This window comes from Hevea brasiliensis, chromosome 18, assembly GCF_030052815.1.
Source record: "Hevea brasiliensis isolate MT/VB/25A 57/8 chromosome 18, ASM3005281v1, whole genome shotgun sequence".
In the NCBI taxonomy this organism is placed as follows: domain Eukaryota; kingdom Viridiplantae; phylum Streptophyta; class Magnoliopsida; order Malpighiales; family Euphorbiaceae; genus Hevea; species Hevea brasiliensis.
Genome location: NC_079510.1, coordinates 43,341,751 through 43,367,642, shown reverse-complemented (window position 1 = coordinate 43,367,642; position 25,892 = coordinate 43,341,751). Strand labels below are relative to the sequence as shown.

At 35.3% G+C, this 25,892-nt stretch overlaps 3 protein-coding genes and 1 pseudogene across 3 annotated transcripts in view; all 4 read right to left on the bottom strand.

Annotated features, from left to right (window-relative positions):
• The window catches only part of LOC131175889 (uncharacterized), a 66,842-nt gene extending 60,483 nt beyond the window's left edge, over positions 1-6,359 (bottom strand). The window contains exon 1 of the mRNA XM_058140571.1: positions 6,300-6,359. The gene's annotated coding sequence lies outside the window, so the exon portion shown is untranslated. The remainder of the gene's footprint in view (positions 1-6,299) is intronic.
• Positions 559-4,147, bottom strand: LOC110647383 (zinc finger protein VAR3, chloroplastic). Its single transcript, XM_021801182.2, has 6 exons — positions 3,579-4,147; positions 2,214-2,331; positions 1,751-2,064; positions 1,521-1,652; positions 1,358-1,444; positions 559-1,258 (listed from the first exon to the last, which is right to left on the bottom strand). Exons 1-6 carry the CDS (start codon positions 4,013-4,015, stop codon positions 760-762), a joined length of 1,587 nt encoding a protein of 528 aa, XP_021656874.2. The 5' UTR covers positions 4,016-4,147; the 3' UTR covers positions 559-759.
• An 11,906-nt stretch (positions 6,360-18,265) lies between the features above and the next one.
• Positions 18,266-20,134, bottom strand: LOC110647378 (nudix hydrolase 17, mitochondrial). The gene is made up of 5 exons (XM_021801177.2): positions 19,619-20,134; positions 19,160-19,265; positions 18,962-19,045; positions 18,720-18,848; positions 18,266-18,548 (listed from the first exon to the last, which is right to left on the bottom strand). Exons 1-5 carry the CDS (start codon positions 19,690-19,692, stop codon positions 18,414-18,416), a joined length of 528 nt encoding a protein of 175 aa, XP_021656869.1. The 5' UTR covers positions 19,693-20,134; the 3' UTR covers positions 18,266-18,413.
• Positions 20,135-21,147: 1,013 nt separating this feature from the next.
• The window catches only part of LOC110647379 (probable calcium-binding protein CML25), a 29,979-nt pseudogene continuing 25,234 nt past the window's right edge, over positions 21,148-25,892 (bottom strand).

Below are 25,892 nucleotides of genomic sequence, written 5' to 3'. Positions count from 1 at the left end.
GAGAAGGGGCAAACTTGATCTTAAATCAAAAGATTTGGGTAAATTGAAAAAAAATATATATAATTGGGTAAAATTAGACATTGACAAAAAATTTGTAGGCAAAAAATGATCTTTTATTCCTTTGAAGATCTAAGCAAGTCAAATATAACTTTAAAATAATTTTAATGGCTTCTAGTCAATTTATGAAGATGTTTAGTAAACCCACTTACGTATAAAATGTTATAAATATTATTATATGTATAAATATCACTGTTTAATTTAATTTATAAATTAAAAAAATACTTAAAATAATTTTTAAGTTTAAAGTTATAAATAAAACACTATTTTTTTATAACTTATTTACTTATTTTAAAATTATTCTTTAATCAAATAAAAGACCATATTATCTTCATAATTCTTAAAAATATTAATATTATCTTATTTTAACAACTACAATATTTAATTACATATTTTTAATTATTTTAATAAATTAAATTAATTTTAAATATATTTTAATTAAAACACTTAAAAACTTTTAAGTAATCTTACCAATCAATTAACTACTTGATTTTAAATTGATTTAAAATTAAAAATAAATTTTATATTAAAAATTAATAGTAGGCGGCCAAACCCTTTCATAAATTATGATGTTTTTTCCTACCGTAATTTCAACACAATAATGTTAAATAAATCAAATGACAACTTCGACATCCATGAAACGGATTTAGCTTCAACTTTTCTGGAATTTTTTGAGGTGCGCATTCGCAACATTTTCTTATGCTATTTTGTATGCCCAAACCATTCAGCCATATCTTCATCATCAGTTGTTTCAAGGAACTTAAATCTTCTTTGGGTATCAGCACGCCTAGATTCTTCATCACTTTCTCCAGTTCTACCAGTAGTTCTACTCTTCTGTAACATCTCTAGCTTCCATCTCTCTCCATTTTGTGAATTTCGAGACAAACTACTCTGACCTCCCACAACTGGGAAATCTACAAAACTGGAGTCTTTATTCCATAAGTGATTGTCTTCTCTTTCTTCCTCCACAAATCTCCACCTATCTACACCTCTTCTTTGTTTCATTCTATCCAGTTGCATGGATTTATCATCATCGCCCTTGTGATCGCCATGAACAAATCTCAATCTCCTATGGTTGGGTAAGCCTCCACTGTCATGTTCAAGTGGAGTGGATGTGTTGCTTGGAGCATTTAATGCCTTTGGCCGTCTATGGTCACATTTCAGGCACACCATGTTTCTTCTGAAATTGATGTAGTTGCACCTGTGAAATGACATATTCTCAACATATGCAACACATTCTTAAACTAGAAGCACCTTAAATGCTGATATCAAGAGACTTCCAAAGCAAAAGGTTACTTACGACTCACACTCCCACTCCCCAGGATTAAGATGCCGCTTTGGAGACGGCAGACATCTTGTATTCTTTGCAAAGTTCAAGAAATTGCATCTATGAAGATAAGAAGTGTTGATAAGAAATAAAGCATCAGGTATTATATTGTTGAAAAAGATCAGAAAATCATTAATTTTCACAGATCCAGTCTCCTTTTTTCAGTGGAAGATGATGCTGATCCTCCTGGAGTTGTTTTAATCTATCTTCAAACAAACTATCACACTGCAAGCACCTAATATTTCTGGCAAAATTGAGGAAGTTGCACCTAACAGCCAGAAAGAAAAAGGTTAACCCTCTCTAGACAAATAAAATGAAACAGATAGCAACATATTTTACAATGCCACAAAATAGCAGTCAAATTAATTGGGGCAACACCAATCGCCTTGCTTCGTTGGAGAGTGAATCTGCAAAGGTTCACCGCTTTTCAAAGGTGTGCCATCTGAGAGATCAGAGTCCAGTTGCTGTCTGCCATAGTCCACCATTTCTTTCAGCAGCACTCTCACTGAATCTTTAACCATTTTGTTGTCAAATGGCCTGTTCTCCAAATTACCAGAAAGGGAATCAAGCCCATACGTCAATACAATACACATGACATCTACTGTCCGCCCACCTTCATATTCACGTGCCTTGACATATGCCCTTTCACAGTCTCCCCTGAACTTGCAGGAGCTGCAAACCTAAGAAGACCTTTACTTAAGTTAGATATGAAGAATGATTACTAGTATAATGCTTACTAATATGCAAAACGTCTTTAACCTTCCAGGCAAGACGAATTTATATATAAAATGTTGAAAAAGAAAATTTTCTTTTAACGTTGAGCACATACATTTCCTTCATCAATGCCTACATGTGCTCTTAGACGCTTCCCTGAATTGACAACTTTCCTATCTATACTTGGGCAGCCGCATCGTGCAATGGCATGGATATCTTTCCTGGAGAAGAACCTGGCAGCAAAGGCAGATGGCAAGTACATAAAGTTTAGGGGAAAAAAACTAAATTTAGTAACTTGAAGTAAAAATATCTGATATTGCAAACTGCTGATACAATCTCCAACTCTCCATTACAAAATTGAAAGGTAAAATTGTCTAAAAGCAATCATAGAAGTGAAAGACTATTAAAAAGTATAAACTTAATAATTTCTGCAATCAGCAGATACACCCAAGATTCAATCCTCTGGACTCTGCATTTGGTACCCCATGACAATTTGACCACACAAGGTAACAATCTCTTGCACCTTAATATGGTTGACCAAATAGCCCCATTAAGAACCTAATTAAGGCCAAAATAATCACTGTAACCAAGAAACAATAAACCTATAAAAAACACTCACTCCCCGCATACAAGCTGGACTAACAACAAAATAACAAACAACATCGAAGTCAACATAACTAAAAAAAAAAAAGAACCTTGCCAACAATGTATCCCCCACAAATAGCTCTAAATGCATCAATGAACTGAAACAAAACATTAAGAGCCCACCGATTCCAAGTTGTATAAGATGCATAAGCACTTTCTTAAATCTCTTGGCCCCCTGAATCCCCCAAGATTGTTGAGCTTTTCTTTTTGTTGGTTTTTATCATGTTGACAAAATGCATTTTCTTTCCCCATAAGTTGGCCCCTCCACTCCAAGCCTCCCAAGAGATTAATCCTAGATCTGTCCATGGCTTAGAAAATTCCAATGCAACTGAAATCTCCCAAAAGCCCCTGATTCCAAGGCAATGCTTTGTCCAAGAGGCACTTGCAGAGGGACCTGGCATTCTCAACTCAAGTGAACCAAAACCTTTAAATGCTCTTCAAGGTTCTGATATCTCCCAGTCACGGCATGGTCAAGGCTGCTAACCATTGAGCTTGACTACTGGGACCTGAAGGCTGCAGTGGACAGGCGCCGGGTCTTTATTTATCCACAACAAAATATTGACGGCAAATGATATATCCATGTCTTGAACGAATTATTGCCTAGAACTCAGAAAATTGATTAACTATCCTAAAGGGAGAGAGCTATTTCTCTCACATTAACCCAAAACCAAACAAGTTCAGTGCATACTAATGAAACATAACTAGGAAACCTTCCATAACCAAAATGAAAAAGAAAATGAAAATCAGAATCAAGGTAAAACGTAAAAACAGGTGTTGAAAACAAAATATATCCTCATTCAATCTAATTCAAATCTGAAAATCAGTCTTTCATTACCTCATAAGTCCAAGCTGATCCCTTGCAAAAGTGAGGCATGCAGTCCTTATCCAGTTCATTTCCTTGGTACCCAATTCTCCATTTAGAAAAGGATTCTCATTGGGATTGAAATATCCTCTCTTTAACAACAATTCCATCAAATATACCCATTCAGGCCAAGGGTGTGAAATCTGAACATTTAATTCATTTCGTTTAGTGTGTTCACTTTGATTGATCAGTTTATTAGTTTTGGACGATGATTGGGCTATTTGGGTCACGGATGACGAAGAATTAAGCGACTCAACTTCATCGAAAACAAAGTCTAGCATCGAATTTGAATCTAGGGTTTGTTTTGAACTGTGTAACAGTGAAACGGGTAAAAGAAATTTAGTGCCTTTATAGCAACTTTTGAAGCTGGAATACAGATATGAGTGATGAAATGGGAAGAGTATATGCATTTGAAGATGGGTTCCAGACCTGGCGGGAAAATCAGTAGGTAACGGGTACTCGAAGCCTTCGTCGAGGTTTAAGAACCCGGCGCTGTTTTGCTTTTGCTGCGATATTGAAAATTTGATATGTTTGGAAACGAAAATAACCTGCCTTTACCCTGACCAGTGGATAGTGGAAACCGGATAGTGCATGGTATCAGAAGTAATTTTTACTTATCAATCCTGAATTTTGAAAGATGTTTCATATCAGTCCCTCAATTTTAATTTATTACAAAAAAAAACCCTTCAAATTTATTTCCTTTTAATAAAAACCCTGTCATCAAAATTCAGCATGAACTCCAATTGAGATCCAATTTGTCACTTCCACACTGATATTTAATTAATAAAAAATAAATCTTTATTTTATATATATATATAAAAAATAAGTCAAGAGAATATCACGTAAAATTTTCTTTTATAGTGTTATTACATGGTATTATGTAAATTATAAATTATTTAATAATTATCTTATTAATACTATAATAAATAGTTATTATTATAAAATGAGTTAAAATATATTAACATCTATTAATTATATATATTTATATTTATATTATATATAAATAGATTTTAATTATTTCTATTATAAAATTTAAAAAATAAAAGTAATAAAAATAAAATTGAAATAATTAATAAAAAATTTAAAATATTATGTTATTTTTATGTATTAAAATTAAAAAATATATATAAAAATTAAAATTATTAATAGCCTGATATTGTCACGACCCAACTTATGGGCCGGACCGGCACTAGGACCTGGGCTAGCTTAAAGCCCCCGAGGCCCGTAGTAAGCCTAACTGTTCATTAACCCAACTCTAAGGCCCATTTGGGCCCAATATCAAGAAAACAAACGGACAGAGTCCGGCCATAAAATGGACTTTCCAACGGGGAGTTTTCGACTCACCCGACCTGTAAACACAATAAACAATCCATTGGGGAGCTCAGCTCACCCTCCACATACTCATCAACATAACAATAAATGGGAGCTCAGCTCCCTCATCCAATCCATCAAACATGCATATCATTATACGTTTACAGGTCCAACATAATAATAATATTACAGATCATAATCAAATAAATACTTCTAACACATGCGGAAATTCTAGGAGTTAATAAAATTACACAAACATTGATAAACAACCTGTGAGGAAAGGGAGCAGGTTAACCTCAAAAATATCCTCCTGTGGCTTGGAAAAATATTGAACAGGAGTGAGCGTTCGACTCAGAGAGTAAAATATCAATTTTAACCATAATCTCTATAACTATCTAAATCTAATGCACCCTGTAGAGTGAAATGCAACATCCACATCATTTTCACATCATAACATCAAAAAGGTAATTTGGAGCACTCACGCACCCTGTAACATCAATCATAATATATGGGGTGATCCCTATCTGACTCTCTTAAATCCAACTTTGGTGCAGTGAAGAACTCATTTCGGACTTCCACTTAAATACCAAATCGGGGTCCCAGTGAAGAACTCAAGCCGTGTCTACCCGAAGGACCAGTCCCAATGAAGAACTCAAGCCGTGTCTACCCGTCCTATCCATAGTCCACACCACATCACACGCACGCCAACGCACGCTGCTTGCTCCAAATTACCACAACAACATACATGGCACTTTAACATTTATCAATGCATCAAAAATCGTGCCTAGAGTTTAACTACATAAATATATGCATATAAGTGATGCATGGGCATGCTGAACATATAATAATATCGAAATTACAATTAAAATTAATATTCTACTCACAGACTTGACGACAATCACTGTGGCGGCTGGGCGGAGGAAGAAGGCTGTCCCGGCTCACCTGACAATCATATTACATTTATTTAATACAATCTGACTCAATACAAACAAAGAAAAAGACCAATACGTCCTAAGTCGTGCCGAAAATCGTGAGTCTCCCTATACCTAGGACCTACCCAACTGCAAAAGGGCTAAAACGCACTTCTATATTCACAATCCATATATCAACAGTTCAATCATATCACACAGCCCCTCCCGGCCCATCAAATCAATCACCCATCACAATACGCAAAATTTCAATTTAGTCCTTATTATTGATCATTTTTGCAAAAACTGCCCAAACAAGCTCTAAAAATTATAAAACTTTGCCCGGCGGTCCTTAGCAATATTACTAAGCTATTGCAAAAAGAATCGTAATTTTCTAAGCTACCACGAATATTTTATGGATTTTTAATCCTATTTAAGCACAAGAAAATTACGAAAAAGCAAGGTTCGGGTTTACCTTTGCCGATTCCGACTTCGGGAACGCGCTCGGGACATTTGACAATGGGGGGCTAGCCAAAACCTCGATCCAATTCGGGGACTTTTCCGTGCAGTGCATGCGGCGAAATTTGCGAACTTCGGTCAATCGCCGAATTTCGCGAATCGAGGATACCTACACGAAGCCCATAACACGGGGTTAGTACATAAATTTTTCAGAATTTTCTAAGCTCATTAAATGCTCGGAAAAACACTGCGAAGTTCGTGGGACCCACCAGCGGTGTCGGAAAAATTCGAAATTTATGTCGTTGCGAAGCTCTCGACGAATGGAGCGTGCTGGTGGCCTCGGTTTTCTCGTGGGATTCACGGTTTTCGAGAAATCTAGCCCAAAAGTCGAAATGGGCTAAAATCTTCCCGAGCAAAAATCGGACAATCCACTCGATGGATTTCGACGTTCTTGGTGTCTATGGAAAGCTCTCGTCGAGTAGATGATTTTGGACACAAGACCCGATCCAATTGGTGGCCGGATCGGCCGGATTTGGCCGGGGAAGTCGAAGCGGCGCGCGCGGGGAAGAAAAAGGGAAGAAGGAAAAAGGCCGGTCCGATTCGACCGGTCCGATCCGGTCCAGTTCGATTCGGCTGGTTCGATTCAGAATACAAAATTTTGAATTTTTACTCTGCCTCGGGACCGAAAACGAGGTCCAAAAATTCCGAAAAAATTCCAGAAAACTCAGAAAAATACATAGACTCCAAATATATTTTTAGTTTTGCCACGTGGTCTTTAAATTAATTTTTTAAAAATCATTAAAGTTTTTTTTTTTTTTTTTAAAATCGAACCCGATTTTTAAAATCCGAAAAATCTCAAAAAATTTCCTAAAATTTAAATAAAATTAAAATATCAAAAATGCTCATAAAATTTAAAATTTTGGGGTGTTACATTCTTCTCCCCTTACAGAAAATTCGTCCTCGAATTTTTACACAAGGCAGAATAAAACACATGATTATACATTGAACAAATAAGGGTACTTGCTACGCATGTCCCGTTCTGACTCCCAGGTGCACTCTTCCACTGACTGACTCCTCCACAAAACCTTAACCATAGGGATCTGTTTGGATCTTAGCTGTCTTACTTGGTAGTCCACTATGGCTACAGGTTGCTCCTCAAATGTCAAGTTCTCTTTTAGCTCTATCACATCCGGCTGCAATACATGAGAAGGATCGGGAATGTATTTCCTGAGCATGGAGATGTGAAACACGGGATGAACATGAGAAAGGTTGGGTGGTAGCTCCAACCGGTAAACAACTGCTCCAACTCTATCCGTAACCTCAAAAGGTCCAATATACCGAGGTGCCAACTTGCCCTTCTTTCCAAATCTCATGACTCCCTTCATTGGAAAAACCTTCAGGAATACATAGTCGCCCACTGCAAACTCCACATCCCTCCGTCTGGGGTTTGCATAACTCTTCATCTCATCGAAGCCGCCCTCGCTGCTCTCGTTCCCTGATTAAAGGAACTACCTCTAAAGTGTACTGCACTAGGTCTACATCATGCACCTTCGCTTCCCCCATTTCTGTCCAACACAGAGGAGACCTACACTTTCTTCCATATAATGCCTCATAGGGTGTCATCCCTATGCTGGAGTGGTAACTGTTGTTGTAGGCAAACTCCACCAAAGCTAGCTGCTCATCCCATTGACCTCCAAAATCCAAGACACTCATGCGAAGCATGTCTTCCAGTGTTTGGATTATCCTTTTGGACTGTCCGTCCGTCTGAGGGTGGAAAGCCGTACTGAAGTTCAACTGTGTGCCAAGTGCCTCCTGTAACTTTCTCCAAAACCGAGAAGTGAACTGGGGCCCTCTGTCAGATATTATGGAAGCTGAAACTCCATGCAATCTGACTATTTCTCGAATGTAGAGCTGGGCATACTGTGCCACAGAGTATGTAGTCTTTACAGGCAAGAAGTGAGCTGATTTGGTCAAGCGGTCTACAATTATCCATATCGAATCATATCCTCGCGTGGTACGAGGCAACCCAGTCACAAAATCCATAGTGATAATTTCCCACTTCCATTCTGGGATAGGGAGCTCTTGCAGCTTCCCTGACGGTCTCTGGTGTTCAAACTTCACTTTCTGACAAGTCAAGCACTTGGACACAAAGTCTGCTATGTCTCTCTTCATGCCATTCCACCAGTAGCTATCTTTCACATCATGGTACATCTTGGTGGAACCTGGGTGGACACTGTACAGGGTATAGTGTGCCTCTCGCATGATTTCATTCCTGAGGTTGTCTACATCGGGCACACATATCCTAGAACCTTGTACTAGGGCGCCATCATTGGCAAATCCAAACTCACCACCTTCACCTTGCTGTACTCTTTCTATGATCTTCATCAGTTGTTGGTCTCTGTGCTGGGAAACTCTAATTCTGTCCCTCAAGTCTGGCCTCACTGAAAAGTGAGCCAACAATACCCCCTCATCTGAAAGATCTAGGATTAAACCTTGATCCATCAACTCATGTACCTCCTGAATCAATGGTCTCTTCTCTACTGAAATGTGCGCCAAACTGCCAGAAGATTTTCTGCTCAAGGCATCTGCCACAACATTGGCCTTTCCAGGGTGGTACTGGATGGTGCAATCATAGTCTTTCAGAAGCTCCATCCATCTCCTCTGTCTCAAGTTCAAGTCCCTCTGTTGGAAGATGTACTTCAAACTCTTATGGTCGGTGTATATCTCGCACACTTCACCATACAGGTAGTGTCTCCAGATTTTTAGTGCAAAGATTACAGCCGCCATTTCCAAATCATGGGTGGGGTAGTTCTGCTCATGCCTCTTCAGCTGCCTTGAAGCATAAGCCACTACCTTTCCACTCTGCATCAAAACACACCCTAGGCCAACTCTGGAGGCGTCACAATACACGGTGTATCCTTCACCACTCACAGGTAGTGTCAACACGAGCGGTGGTTAGACACTCCTTAAGCTTCGGAAACTCACCTCACTGTCATCTGTCCAAATGAATGGAACATTCTTCCTGGTCAACTTAGTTAGGGGAGCCGCTATCCTGGAGAAATCTTGTACAAAACGCCTATAGTAGCCAGCTAAACCCAGAAAACTTCGCACCTCAGTGACTGTTGTAGGCCTAAGCCAATCAGTTACAGCTTCAATTTTCTTGGGATCCACTTGAATGCCGTCACTAGAAACCATGTGTCCCAAGAATGAGATGCTTTCTAGCCAAAATTCACATTTTGAAAATTTGGCATATAGCTGGTGCTCCCTCAACGTCTGCAACACCATCCTCAAGTGCCACACGTGTTCTTCCTCGGTCGAGAGTACACCAGAATGTCATCTATGAATACGATGACAAAACGGTCCAAAAATGGCTTGAACACCCTGTTCATCAAGTCCATGAAGGCTGCTGGTGCATTTGTGAGTCCAAAAGACATCACCAAGAACTCATAATGACCATATCTTGTCCTGAAAGCCGTTTTGGACACGTCCTCATTCCTGATTCTCAACTGGTGGTAGCCTGATCGCAGGTCTATCTTGGAAAAGAATCTAGCTCCTTGGGTGATCAAACAGATCATCGATCCGAGGAAGTGGATACTTGTTCTTTCTTGTCACCTTGTTCGGTATGCGTAGTCAATGCACAACCTCAATGACCCATCCTTCTTTCTCACAAATAAAGCAGAGCACCCGGTGAAGTGCTCGGACGTATGAAACCCTTGTCCAAAAGCTCCTGTAGTTGCTCCTTGACTCTTTCAATTCTGCTGGTGCCATCCTGTAAGGTGGCATGGATATGGGGTTTGTACCGGCACAACATCAATGCAAAACTCTATTTCCCTTCCCGGTGGCAACCACCGAAGCTCCTCGAGGAAGACATCCATGAATTCTCGACAACAGAACGTTTTCCATGCCGACACCTTCTACGGATGTATCTCTCACCAATGCCAAATACCCTTGGCATCCACGCCTCAACATTTTTCTAGCACTAATTGCGACACCAAATTATATGGAGCCACGCTCTGTCACCATCAAAGCTAAACTCTTCCACACGGTATGTGGAAATACACCTTTTGTTCCTGCGGTCTAAAGTGGCATAGTGAGTTGTGACCAATCCATCCCGTGATTACATCAAAATCCATTCTTGGTAAAGGAACCAAGTTTCTTTGGGAGGATCTTTCCATCCACTACCAGGGCTACCCGAAAAACCATATCTACATCTATGTTGTCACTAAGTGGGGTAGCTCCCGATAAAGGGCACTCTAAAGTTGTGGGGTTTCTACCCAACCTCATGGCAAACACAGGGGAGACAAATGAGTGCGTAGCACCCGGATCTATCAAAACACGAGCCTCATAAGAACAGACCAGAAGAATACCTGCCACAACTGCATTGGAAGCCTGAGCATCCTGGTGGGTCAGGGTGAAAACCCGAGCTTGACCCCTACCCTGAGTGGCGTAACCACGACATCGACTTCTACCTCTGATCGCCTCCAAATCCACGTCCCCCTTGTCCTCGGCCTGTTGTATCGATCGCTGCCATGTTGGAAGTACCGAATACAATCGGCGAGGAACATTAGCAATGAACCTGTGACCCCATATGTGGTTCATCAAAAGCAGGGCATTCTCTAGCAAAGTGACTGGTTGGCCACACACAAGCATACTCCTGAACCCATCAAACAAGGTCCTGAATGTCCTCTTCCACACTGTGCACAAGGTGCCAAAGAGGATCCTGAACCAGAGCCAGAACTGCCGTACCCTGAACTGTTACCACTGCTGGATCCGTACCCTGGTCTGAACCCTCGGGATTTGTGTCTAAAACCACTCCTCTTATTCCTGCTTCTTCCTCTGTAAGTAGTTTGGCCACCACTATCCGTAGTACCCATGTGGGGAACACCTGAAGAACCCTCCGCTCTGTTTTTCTTTGCTCTACCGCTGTCATCCACAGCATAGCTAATCTCAATCTGTCTGGCTCGATCAACCACCACATCAAAAGACTGATCAGACATCATGGCCAGGTTCGCATACCTCCTGTCAAGCCCCTTTAGGAATCTTTTCACCTTCATAGTCTCTGTGAATCTGCTTTGTAGGGGCATATCTGCTCAATTCGAAGTGCAGTAGCATATTCATCTCTGGACACGCCATTCTGTCTTAAGGCCTCAAAGGCCCACCGCTTCGATCTCTGAAGCTTTCGCACAAACCGATTGATAAAAGTTCCTGGCCGAGGCCCATGTCAATCCCTCCATCCGGGGTAACACGTAGTCATTCATCCATTGTCTAGGCATAGGCCCCATGACATGCTGCACACACTCTATCAGTCTCCTGTCAGTCAACTGTAATTCTATTCCTGCCTGTCTGCAGGAATCTAAAAACCGGTATGCATCGTCTGACACATCATAAGTTCCAGGCACCAACTTCTTGAAATTTATGATCTGTTTGTAAGATTCCTCTCTTGGTGCGGTGTCGCTCTTTGTGGAGGGTGGACCATATACTGCGCCATCATGTCGATGGTTCTCTGCAGACCAGCTAGAGTAGCTGCCATGGGGTCCATGGGACCCTGTGCCATGAAAGACTGTTCCTGAACTGTGGGTAGCTGCTCTTCTACTTGAGCAGCTCTAGGCCTCCTACCCCGCCTCCTCGGGGCAGGCGCCTCATCCTGTGCCGACACCTCGTCAGGCACATGCAGTTCAGTGCGATGCAGCTCTCCTGCTTCTACGCATTTTCCTGAAATTCAGCAGCATTAGCCCACAAAATTCAAAACTGCTCATTGCACAGCTCTATAGACTCATATTTACACACAATATATGAAGCAGAAACTAGAAGCAAAGACGACAATGCAAGACAAATATGGACCCTATTTTTCCGCATGTGACTCCTATTAGACTTTTCCCAACACTTTAGACAACATTCCCTAAGAATCTGGAGCCTAAGCTCTGATACCACATTTGTCACGACCCAACCTATGGGCCGGACCGGCACTAGGACCTGGGCCAGCTTAAAGCCCCCGAGGCCCGTAGTAAGCCTAACTGTTCATTAACCCAACTCTAAGGCCCATTTGGGCCCAATATCAAGAAAACAAGCGGATGAGTCGGCCATAAAATGGACTTTCCAACGGGGAGTTTTCGACTCACCCGACCTGTAAACACAATAAACAATCCATTGGGGAGCTCAGCTCACCCTCCACATACTCATCAACATAAGAATAAATGGGAGCTCAGCTCCCTCATCCAATCCATCAAACATGCATATCATTATACGTTTACAGGTCCAACATGATAATAATATTACAGATCATAATCAAATAAATACTTCTAACACATGCGGAAATTCTAGGAGTTAATAAAATTACACAAACATTGATAAACAACCTGCGAGGAAAGGGAGCAGGTTAACCTCAAAAATATCCTCCTGTGGCCTGGAAAAATATTGAACAGGAGTGAGCGTTCGACTCAGAGAGTAAAATATCAATTTTAACCATAATCTCTATAACTATCTAAATCTAATGCACCCTGTAGAGTGAAATGCAACATCCACATCATTTTCACATCATAACATCAAAAAGGTAATTTGGAGCACTCACGCACCCTGTAACATCAATCATAATATATGGGAGCTGATCCTATCTGACTCTCTTAAATCCAACTTTGGTGCCGTGAAGAACTCAGCTCGGACTTCCACTTAAATACCAAATCGGGGTCCCAGCGAAGAACTCAAGCCGTGTCTATCCCGAAGGACCGGGTCCCAGCGAAGAACTCAAGCCGTGTCTACCTGTCCTATCCATAGTCCACACCACATCACACGCACGCCAACGCACGCACACTGCTCTAAATTACCACAACAACATACATGGCACTTTAACATTTATCAATGCATCAAAAATCGTGCCTAGAGTTTAACTACATAAATATATGCATATAAGTGATGCATGGGCATGCTGAACATATAATAATATCGAAATTACAATTAAAATTAATATTCTACTCACAGACTTGACGACAATCACTGTGGCGGCTGGGCGGAGGAAGAAGGCTGTCCCGGCTCACCTGACAATCATATTACATTTATTTAATACAATCTGACTCAATACAAACAAAGAAAAAGACCAATACGTCCTAAGTCGTGCCGAAAATCCGGCAGAGTCTCCCCTATACCTAGGACCTACCCAACCTGCAAAAGGGCTAAAAATGCACTTCTATATTCACAATCCATATATCAACAGTTCAATCATATCACACAGCCCCTCCTGGGCCCATCAAATCAATCACCCATCACAATACGCAAAATTTCAATTTAGTCCTTATTATTGATCATTTTTGCAAAAACTGCCCAAACAAGCTCTAAAAATTATAAAACTTTGCCCCGCGGTCCTTAGCAATATTACTAAGCTATTGCAAAAAGAATCGTAATTTTCTAAGCTACCACGAATATTTTATGGATTTTTAATCCTATTTAAGCACTAGAAAATTACGAAAAAGCAAGGTTCGGGTTTACCTTTGCCAATTCTGACTTTGGGAACGCGCTCGGGACGTCTGACAATGGGGGGCTAGCCAAAACCTCGATCCAATTTGGGGACTTTTCCGGTAACGGGTCTGTCTGGCCTGAAATTTGCAGACCCGATCAACTGTCGAATTTCCGCGAATCGAGGATACCTACACGAAGCGCATAACACGGGGGTTAGTACATAAATTTTTCAGAATTTTCTAAGCTCATTAAATGCTCGGAAAAACACTGCGAAGTTCCGTGAGACCCACCGAAAAACTGTATCGGAAAAATTCGAAATTTATGTCGTTGCGAAGCTCTCGACGAATGGAGCGTGCTGGTGGCCTCGGTTTTCTCGTGGGATTCACGGTTTTCGAGAAATCTAGCCCAAAAGTCGAAATGGGCTAAAATCTTCCCGAGCAAAAATCGGACAATCCGCTCAATGGATTTCGGCGTTCTTGGTGTCTATGGAAAGCTCTCGCCGAGTAGATGATTTTGGACACAAGACCCGGTCCAATTGGTGGCCGGATCGGCCGGATTTGGCCGGGGAAGTCGAAGCGGCGCGCGCGGGGAAGAAAAAGGGAAGAAGGAAAAAGGCCGGTCCGATTCGACCGGTCCGATCCGGTCCGGTTCGATTCGGCCGGTTCGATTCAGAATACAAAATTTTGAATTTTTACTCTGCCTCGGGACCGAAAACGAGGTCCAAAAATTCCGAAAAAATTCCAGAAAACTCAGAAAAATACATAGACTCCAAATATATTTTTAGTTTTGCCACGTGGTTTTTAAATTAATTTTTTAAAAATCATTAAAGTTTTTTTTTTCGGAAAATCGAACCCGATTTTTAAAATCCGAAAAATCTCAAAAAATTTTCTAAAATTTAAATAAAATTAAAATACCAAAAATGCTCATAAAATTTAAAATTTTGGGGTGTTACAGATATGTGATATTCTCTTTTATAATATTACCACGTGACTAATACGTGATATTTTTTTTGTCAGATATAAAAGTAATAAAAATAAAATTTAAATAATTAATAAAAATTTAAAATATTACATTATTTTTATATATTAAAAATAAAAAATATATAAATTAAAATTATTAATAATTACATGTATTATCACGGACAATTCTCCAATTATAATTATGATAATATCAAAGTTTTAAAATAATTAATTATATAATTAATATTTACTAGATGTAGGTAAAACAGATAAACTTCACCTACAACAAATTAATTAAAATAACAAGCTATGGTTCCAAGAAAGAAATTTAAACAGCAGAACAAATAAGTTGGTATGTCCTCAACTATCCCAAGCGAAATTATAGTTGCATTGTAAGGCTGGGGATAATATGGTTTAGTGATTCTATTGCAGAAAATGTTCCTGACTTCTTCTTTTGCCTGAATTGGTTTACAAGTTGGAACTAATGTTTTTGTGAGGCCAAACCACAACCATAAATGGAATTGAGTTGAAATCCACAACGATGGCTGAAGTCTCATGTATTTCAGATTTGAGGGAGGGGTTGCTTTTTATTGGTGACAGCCCCTTTCTTCCTAGATCTTTTGTCTTCCTTTCTTTTCTTGTTTTTGTGTTTTCTTTTAATAATTATTAGATTTGCATTCTTTTAGGATAAATATTGGAAATTTATTTTTAGATCTATTGCTTATCGATGGACATTGAATTTATTTTTTTATTATATTTTGTCTCAATTCAAAAAAAAAATGATAATTTACTTTTATTTGACTAGAGATTTTATATCTTAATTTACAGACGTAGATCTTCTATCAATGAAATTTGGTAGTGTGATTTGTTACTCCATTAACGCATAGTTGCTTGAATTCCTTTGTATATATTAATTATATGCATTACATTTTTAGAAAAAATAGCCCTTGTAGATTCAGAAATTATTTTATCATCCAAATCAAATAAATGACCAATGACTGCTCGAAAAATTCATATCTTTTGTCAAGATCATCTTTAAGTAGAAATATTTAATATCATTATTTTAATATATATCAACAAATTTTATTATCTGTGATAATAACTCCTTTTTATATGTTAATTATATGCATTACATTTTTAGAAAAAATAGCCCTTGTAGATTTAGAAATTATTTTATCATCCAAATCAAATAAATGAGCAATGACTGCTCAAAAAATTCATATCTTTTGTCAAGATCACTTTAAGTAGAAAGATTTAATATCATTATTTTAATATATCAGCGAATTTTATTATCTGTGATAATAACTTTTATATCTGATATATAAAATGGGTCTTGCTTCTCTATAATTATTTTTAATGTTTTAAATTTTTATATTTTTAATAGATTTATGCCTTCGAAAAAAAGGTAACAACTAAATACTAGTAGTTTTATGTAGTACACTTCTATACGCTATTACTCACAAGCTATAAGTAATATAAGATATCTACATTCTCGTTTAATTAATTATCCAATTCACAATAAGATTGGCGAGACATCAATCTCAAAAGTTAGGTGAAGATGGAGGAGAGAATTTAACCATTTTTAGTGTTTATGCGTTAAAGTTTTATAGAATTTCTTTTTTACTTTCTTCAAGGAGATGAATGTGGCCACCGTACGTCATATAAGAGCAGCATTTTCACAAGAAATTTTCTATTTGATCGATGGTGGAAACCATTAAAATGGATTCAAATGTACCCTTTTCATTTTTCAAAGTAAGGGACTAGAAAACCTTGGATTTCAAACTCCCTAAATAGTTTTTTTTTTTTTTTTTTCCAGGAAAACTAAGGGTGTAGTGAGTGGCATTATTTTTTTGAGACAAATGCACCACAAGTATAGGACCACAAAGCTTGATTTGAAGAAAGCTGAACGTAGCTATAGCTGGGTTGGTAACTAGTGGGAGGGCGAAGCAGGTAGAACAGCAACGGGTCCAATTTGAATTAGTATCGAAAACAAGAATATAAAAGATGATAAATAGCCAAAACGAGAAAATAATTAAGCAAAATCCCTATATTCCCCATGCAAGATCTCTCACTCTCACCAATCACAGCACTGCAAATTGCGCCTTTTTGGTGTGTGTTTGTGGATATCTACTTTTCTCTCCAAGTGGAGGATGACTGGATGACAAGCATCAAATATGGGTACGGAACGCCAGCCTTAATTTTCCAAAGACTATTGTATAAAATTCAAGAAAGCCCGGTAATTACTTTTCCAATGTGCTTAACAATAATGAATTGTTGAAATTAATTGCTCAAAATTGTGTGAATATTAATGATCCAACTCCCACTCAGTAGGAGAATTTTTATGAAATCTTTAGGAAATGTTATTCCTATGTATTCTGTTAATGGATCATTACTCATGTGGTTGATAGCTGAAAATTGCCCAATGCAGTAAATATAATATCAATGTATAAATTAATAACTTTGGAAGTTAAAAGCAATATTAAGAAAAAATTTCAGATAATGATGTTCATAATTAACAGCATTAGATGCTACAGCTACCTAACAGTTGGTAGCTGGTGGTTAGATATGGATAAAATTGCAAGATGCTGTTTTTCTCGCAGTGGCAAGCAAAAGGATATAATTGATTGAGAATTTGACGACAGATATGTTAGGATTCATAGATGAGAACCCCTTATTTATATTTTGAAACTATAATAAATTAAGTATAAATAAGTTTTTCTTTATTATTAATGAGAGATTCTTATTTAAAATTGATTTATTATGAACTAAAAATAAATTATATGTGATAATAAGATTTACATATTAAATTAGTGAAATTCACATATTTATATTTTAATGCTTCATTTTTTTTTATGGAAAATAAGTTATACATGAAAAATATATTTCAAGGAAAATGTTTTTTGAGATAAAAATATTTTTTATTATTTGGTTACAATATTAAATTGATAACATGTGTTTATTTCATGTATGTAAGTATTTATATATTTTAATAATATCATCAAAATCTAAAAAATAGAAAATAATTTTATTTTTTAAAAAAATAAAGTTATTTTTCATAAAAATGATTCTGTTTTCCTTTTCATAAAGATAATATTATTTCGTTGATTAATTTTTCTAAATACCTAAAAAATTAAAAAAATTAGAAAATATTTTTCCGTTAAACAAATGTAAAATTAATAAAATCTTGATAAGTTTTTCATGGCATGTACCACCTGTGCTATGCTTCTAAGCTGGAGATCGAGGTCCTTACATTCAAGAGCATTAAGTCTTCTTTTTCCACAGAACAATTAGGCTGCAAATTCTCAAATACTTTGAGGTTTCTTGTGCCTTTTTTATTTTTGATAAGCAAGCTTGTGGACATCTTTCCATAGCCTATTGAATTGGCTTTGGCAAGCTAATTCTTGTAGGACTAGGGAGAGGAAAGAATCTGGTGCCTTTAGATAATGGTTGGGAATGGATCCATATATATATATATATATATATATATATATATATATATAAGATTCTGCACTTATAAAATTATCACGAGAACATATTCCTATACTCCATAATTAGCTATCAGCCTCTCACCGAATAAAGATAAACATGAACATTATATCTTAATTAATTTTATATATTTTCTACAATTATCAACCTTGGATCGATACATTTTGCCCTAAATAGCTCATTAATTTGCTCTATAAGCAACATGTTATTATGTACAAAGTTAATTCAATCTTCCCCTAGCTTAGAGGGCATGACAGTACATCATTTTCTTCCTTTGGTTGTTGCAGAGACGTTAGCCGCTCAACTAGTATGTCCAAGGCTTCCTTCATCCACCAATGTCTACATACATCTCTGGCTTCCTCCACAGTCATCTGTATCAAACAGTTTCACATATAAATTAGGGCACACCACACCAATTTGGTAATTATTTTACCATTTTATTTTGGTCGTTTTTCAATTAAGAATATAGTTTAATTATATTTAGAGGTTAAGAGTTCAATTCTTTGATGAAGAAACAAGAGATTTGCAGACTGGTTGCTCACCCATATTCTTTGACGGACATGTTTTTCTGGCCAGAGATCAAGTTGCTCTGTGACTAGCAAAGGGAACATATACCCTTCATAAAATGTGCCATGCCTTTTGCTCAAGAAGTTCCATTTGCCTAGTTCATCCTGCCATATGCATTATCATATTAATCTCATTAATTAGTAAAAATTTGTGCAAAAGCCATGGCTATAGCTACACTCACCAGAAATGATAATATATATTACAAATGGAAACTAACCTCAACATGGCCAAGAACTCCAGCCTCTTCAAGACACTCCCTAGAAGCTGCTTCTTCCACAGATTCATCAAGCTCCCAGCCACCCTGATATATGGTATCAGGCAGTAAGTAAAATGAGAATGCAAAATCAGTAATCTATATATGGGAAGGAAATATGAAATTTAATTTAAAAGAAAATTTTATACCATAGATATATACCTTGGGAAACATCATTTCTTGACCCTTCTGTGAAGTGATGACAAGAACCTCCAGTTCATCACCAATGGAGCCATCGCTGCAATTCTTGAATCTATATGGAATGCATCTGCAAATCAAATTCAAGAGTCCAAGAATTAGAAATAATGAACTGCCATTTGTCAGCAAAATAAAAATTAATAATTTATTTTAATCAAAAGAATAAAACAACAAAATTCAGTAGTAGAAAGCCGAAATTAGAGAAAGAGACAGCGGAAACTCTAGCAGCTGTGTCCTTAATCCAAAAGGAATACAAATGGGGCCACCCATAAAATTCTTCCATATATATGTTCCAAAAAGAAAATTTGTATCCAAATCCAACAAAAATGGCTGCTGCATTCTCGAATTAATCTTACAAAACACGCCAAAAAAAATGAAGAAATTAATTAAAAGATTAAAAAACATTAAAAATATTATACTCACCCTACAACTTGGCGGCGACCCTGGTTATCATATCTCTGCAACTCCCTTCCTGAGCGAGAGATCAAACAAGCCATCTTCCAAAGACTTATGTATGTACGTAAAGGGGAAAAAAAAAACTTCAACTAGAAATGAATCAAATTTTGTAAGTTGGTGAATTGAAAGAGAAAAGGGTACGTGAGGGCTTGCTTTAAATCTTCCTTTTCTAGTTCTAGTTCTAGTTCTAGTTCTAGTTTTAGTTTTTCTTGGGTTACGCTAACACAATCTTGGGAATCAATTACGTACAGATTGGTTCTTATATGGTAGGATAAAAAAGATAATTAAAAATAATGGCAATAAGCAGGCGAAAGAGATAGAAGAAGGCACAGATAAAGAACCATGAAAGAGATAGCTAGAGAAAGGCTGGCCATACCAATGAAACAAAAGGTTTATATAGAGAAGAAGAAGAAGATGATGATGATGATGATGAGAGTTTAACTAACACCGTGGATGCTTTCTTTCTTTCTTTCAAGGTTTGTATATATCCAAGAGTTACAGATGAAATTATTATATAATAATAAAGAAAAAGAAAGAAAGCATTGTTTTGTCAAACGGACGGGTCCATATGTGAGTTTCTGTGTGGTTTCCTAACAAAGGAAAAGGAATTTAGTACTTGTCGCTATCTATATATATTGCTGCTGCTTCTTTTTCCTCTGTTTATTTGTGTAGTTAAAGAGGTAGAAGTCCATACGGGTCGACATGAAAATAATAATGGAAGTTGACTTTGAAGAACATGCTCACGTGTGAGAGTATGGCCTTTGTTACAGAATACACGATTATGCAACATTAACACATCGTCGCCTTTCTACATAACATAAGCACATGCATGGGGATCATCCCGCATGCTATTTACGACTGTATATGCTTCTTTCAGATATAAACATTATTTATACATACATACATGTATATATAAACTGACCATCATGAATGCACAAGCACGTGCATCACCTTTTTTTTTTTTTTTTTACCCTGAAATATGAATTTCATTAATTCCCATCCAAACAATACATAAAACAAAGTAACCATAATTCAAAGGATGAATCCAGCCCAATATATTGTTCTAGAGAAATCTCAAGAAGTTGTCACCAGAGAAAACTTTCACCAAACTCCTCCAAGGTTCCGTCACAACCCACCGGCGGTAGAAAAAAAGGAAACACCTTATAGGTGTTTACCCACATCCACCAGCACCATATTACAGCAGAATAAAAGCCAAAATACTCAAGCCTCAGTCAAGGCCAAGAAAACAGAGAAAATAATACAGAAAACTCAGCAGTCCAAGGAGAGCACTCTAACAGCAACATCGTCGTCCCCTCTGCCACCTGAGAAGACAACGGGCTCATCCTCCGATAGAGCATCCTACATTGTAAACATTGAGGCTCTACCAAACGAGGATAGTTGAACCAAGCTTTTGATATGGGGCGCTGGACGACAACTGGTAACTAACACCTATAGACTTTTTTAACCCCAACCCGGGAACCATTCTCGAAAATCGATCATTCGTCCACCTCTTTGCTCCAGCCAAGACCACCCTCACGACCAACATCAAACCACTGATCTACAATAGAACCCTCACAAGAAGCATAGAGATCTGGCGCCAAACCCAAAATATATACACATTCCAACATGAAGGTGGGGAGGGAATACCCGCACTCTGGTCAGGGAAGAGCCTTTCTCCATCCGGAGGGGGAGAAAAGGCCTTCAGAGGGCAGACACTCGACGAAAAGCTCAAGAGAAAAAAAAAAAAAAAAAAAAAAAAAACTGATCTAAAAATGAGAAAATACCTAAATTATTGTTTTATTTCTCTTTAATTATGTCACTATTAGTCAATTTTTGATAGTTTCCCTTTGCTTTTCTTAAATTAATTAAGAAACAAAACATAATAATAATAATCCCATTTCTTAATTATATAAGGTTTAATTCTCTACAATGTGCTTCTAATCATTGTTTTTTTTTTCTTTTTTAATTTTGGAGGAATTAATATTCACTAGTACATAATTCTTTCTCCTTTTGATGCTGGCAGTTCACTGTCAATATGCAGAAAAATATTATAATATAACTGTTGAAGTACAAATTATTAATTATGATAAAATTCATTATAATTAATTATTATAATATAATCACAGTATATATAACTATATATTGTACTGAATAAAATATGTGTTTTAATCATTCATTAACATTAATTATTATTTTTAAATTAATTAAAAAAATAAATTGAGCAAAATTTTTAAAGGACATATCTTTTATTCAAAATTAAATTGAATGGTAGTCATTTGATTAATTAATACAAGTCAACATATATAGATCAAACATGGGACCTGTTCAATTTTTAAACTTCAATTCTCAATCAATCTAATTAATTCTTCTTTTTTTTTTCTCATGAATGAGCCAATAATTCATTCCCATGAATTAGATATTCACATAAAAAAAAAAACCCATCTAAATTTTGGAATAGAAAATGAGCATCAAGAGAAATGGATCAAGAAATTAAATATTCTGGCCACAATAATTGAAGCACCCTAATCTCCAACATAAATAAAATTAATGTCATATAATTAAGATTTCTTAGGAGAAAAATAATTAGAGGTGAAATTAAATTAATAGTGTAGATTAAAAAAAAAAAAAAACAAGCAATGTCGCCTTCAAAGGAAGACTAGTAGCTCGTAGTGTTTGCATCGGTCGGACCTTAGAATCGCATGGAGTGGAAAAACGTGCATGTCTCCGCCCACTTCATAAGAATTTATTTTCTTTTTTGTCCCTTCTATTCATTATTTTTTTTTTATTCAAATATTAATTATATATTTGTAGAAATTAATGAATTATATATATATATATAATGTTATTCCGTGGAGTTGTTGATCTTCAACTTTTCTTATATACATTTCCATGTGACGCTTGTTTTCGTTTTTTTTTTTCAACATATATTATATAAGACTTAACAAATCCATCTCTTTAAATTAACTTTTGAAATAAAATTAGACCGAATTTATTTTTACTATATGATATCAGAGTCTATCTTACTCCAATATTAAACCACTAAAATATATATTTACTTGCAAATTCACGATCCAAATGTTTCATACTGAGCATAAGGGCGAGTATTATCCCATATTAGTTTGAGACAAGGGCTTTGGGCTAAATACAAGACTTGGATAAACATTTTTTTCATTGAGTTATCTTTTAGGGTAAAATTAAACCTGATTCATTTTCTCTATATAGTATCATAATCTACTCCGTTTCAATATTGAGTTGCCTGTAGAAATATTTGCTTGCAAATTTCACGCTTCGAATATTTATACCGAGGCATGAAGAGTATTATCCCATATTAGTTTGAGACAAAAATTTTATACTAAATATAATACTTAGACGAATCTCATCTGCTTGAGCTAACTTTTGTAATAAAATTATGTCCAATTCATTTTTTCTGCATATATCATCTTTATTGTTTTCTTGGCTAAAAATGTTTAAAATTTAATAATTCTCGAATCCTTATTTATAATCTAAAAAGTTTATAACTTGAATCGCTTATAACATCTTCTATTCAAAGTGAAATTTATAAATAAGGGAATAATCTTTAAAATTATAAAATTTTAAATTTCAATCCTAAGTAAAAATTATATAAAAATTTAACATTTATTTCTCAATATTTCCACTTATTAATAAAGTCTAATAAAAAATATTAAATTCAAACATTTTTATGATTTTTTTTTAATTTTAATAATTTAAAATTATAAATTTTTTATTATGTAATTTTATTCGAAACCTTTCAGTGAAATTAAATTTCAAGAAGATCAAACATCCATCCTTATTTTTTTAAGCTTCAAAATCTTATCATTTGATATAACTAGGTTTAACTATACGATTATAACTCATAACTCGAGACTTCATAATTTTCAAAATAATTTTAGTACCATTAAATTAAAATTCATCAAAAATTTTAAAACTTTATTTTAGTGATTGTTATAATTTTTTTTTTTTTTTACGCGTGAAGAGAGATGTTAGAGTTTTACGTAACAAGACACGTTAGGAATATTAAAATTTATTTTTAGTGGTTATTATGGTTTTTTAAGTAAGCAATGAAACTAAATATTTTTCTAATCTTTTAAAATTTTTTAAAAAGAATAAATTTGTTAGAGTTTGAATCTAATCTAACCTTCTAGATTAGAAGAAAAACAATTACTATTGAATTATAAATTTAGTTAAAATAAAAATAAATAAAATTTTAATTTCAGAGTATTTTAGTAGTAATGTGACGATTGTAAGGCAGATGAAGACATTTAAGTTGTTTTTGTTAGGCCGAAGATAGGAAGAGTGGACAAAACATACAACAATTTTGAATGACTAATTAGGCCTTTTGCCTTCTCTCGTGCGTGTGGCTATGGAATACATATTGTCTTTAAGCATATATTTGATATTACTGTTAAAAGTTTTTTTTTTAAATATTAAGTAAAGAATATTAATTTTAAAATTAAGTTTAATATATTTTTTGATAAATACTAAATTTAATATATTTTAATAATACTAATTTTAAAATTAGTAAATATTTTTCTATTTAAAGTGTCCTTTATATTTATTTTACTATTTATAAAATATTAAATCTTTTAAAATTTAGTAATACTTTCTAAAAAATCGAACTTAAAATTCTTTTTTGGAGAGTGACGGTCAATCTTATCATTACATCAAATACTTATTAATAATTTTTTATTTTTTTATCTTTTTATTTTTTAATAAATTAATCGAATGTAAATAAAATTAATATTAATTCATTAAACTGATAATGCTCGTACGATATAAATAATAATAATAATAATAATAATAATAATAATAATAATAATATCAATTCCAAACAAGCCTCATATAGCTCCTATGCCTTTCAGACTTGCCTATCACCTGTTACATCATAACAACGAGGAATTAATAAATATATATAAATATTAAAAATTGATAGGATAATACCTTATTTTATAAATATTAAAAAATAAAATAAAATAAATATTTAGAACTAAATTAAGACCAACTATGTATATTTATATATATGATAAAGAAATCTAAGTAGAAATTTAAAAGAATTTATTTTAATTAATTTTTTATTAATTTTTAATATTTAAAATGAAAAAAATCAATTTTTTAAAATTTACAAAAATTATCTTAAAAGAAATAAAAATTAAATATAATTATTATGTGAGCATTTAATTAAATTTTTTTTGTAAATAATTTATTTAAAAGAAAGTCTAATATAAAATATAAGTTTAATTAACTATTAATTTAGTAAAATATAAGAATATGGTATAAAATTTTCATCATTACATTGGAAAATTAAAAGGAGGAGGCAGCATGGCCCACATGATTTATTTTTTCATAAAAAGAGATAGATGTGTTGATGAGGGAAGTTTCTCATGAACTTCCCATTAAAGATGCTTTTTCATTTGCATGCATTATTATATTTTTATTGTCAAAAAGTGTCCACATATGTATTTACAAGATTTTCCACACAGAGCCAAAGTTTTCCAGATTTTTGAAACCCATACGTCTCCCTGACATAAAAAATTGAAACCTTAGGTTCAGATCGACCATTAAAAGTGAGTTATTTGAAGCGTATCGTAATTTCACACACACATAACAAATTGTTTGGGGGGTTGCGTGCCTGAACTTCATTGGAAAATCATGGACAGTATTTTGGCTGTGAGATTGACTGCACGCAGAAGAATTTTAATCATCAACTCATCGAAAGTGACCCCTGCAGCCAATTTTGCCAATTATCTAGAAGGCTAAGCACGCTCTATCCCAGCAGTCTAGCTACCATTTGCCAATTGGAGATTTAGTGTCTATTTAGTTGCAGTGAAAATTAAATAATGAAAAAAAAAAAGAAAATTTTGTTTTCTTTTAATTGTATTGGTTACTCTAATTAAAACAAAAAAAAAATATAAAATCTATTTTTATTAATATATCTTAATTTATCATGTAATTTTAGCAGAAAATATTTTGACAATTTAGAGAGAAATTAAGAAATTTAATTTTCATTATTTTTTGCTCTTTTTCTTTTTCTAATTTCATAATTAATGGTAGTAACAGAGCCCCTTGTAATATATAATTATGCATGCGATTTATATACAAGATGAAAGTCATATCTGAGTCACCAAATATGTAATGCAAAAGAAAATGGGTAGCTGATGATTCATTTTTGTATCACGGCATGGAATTGAATTAGAAAAGATCAACAATCACCACCCTTTGCGGC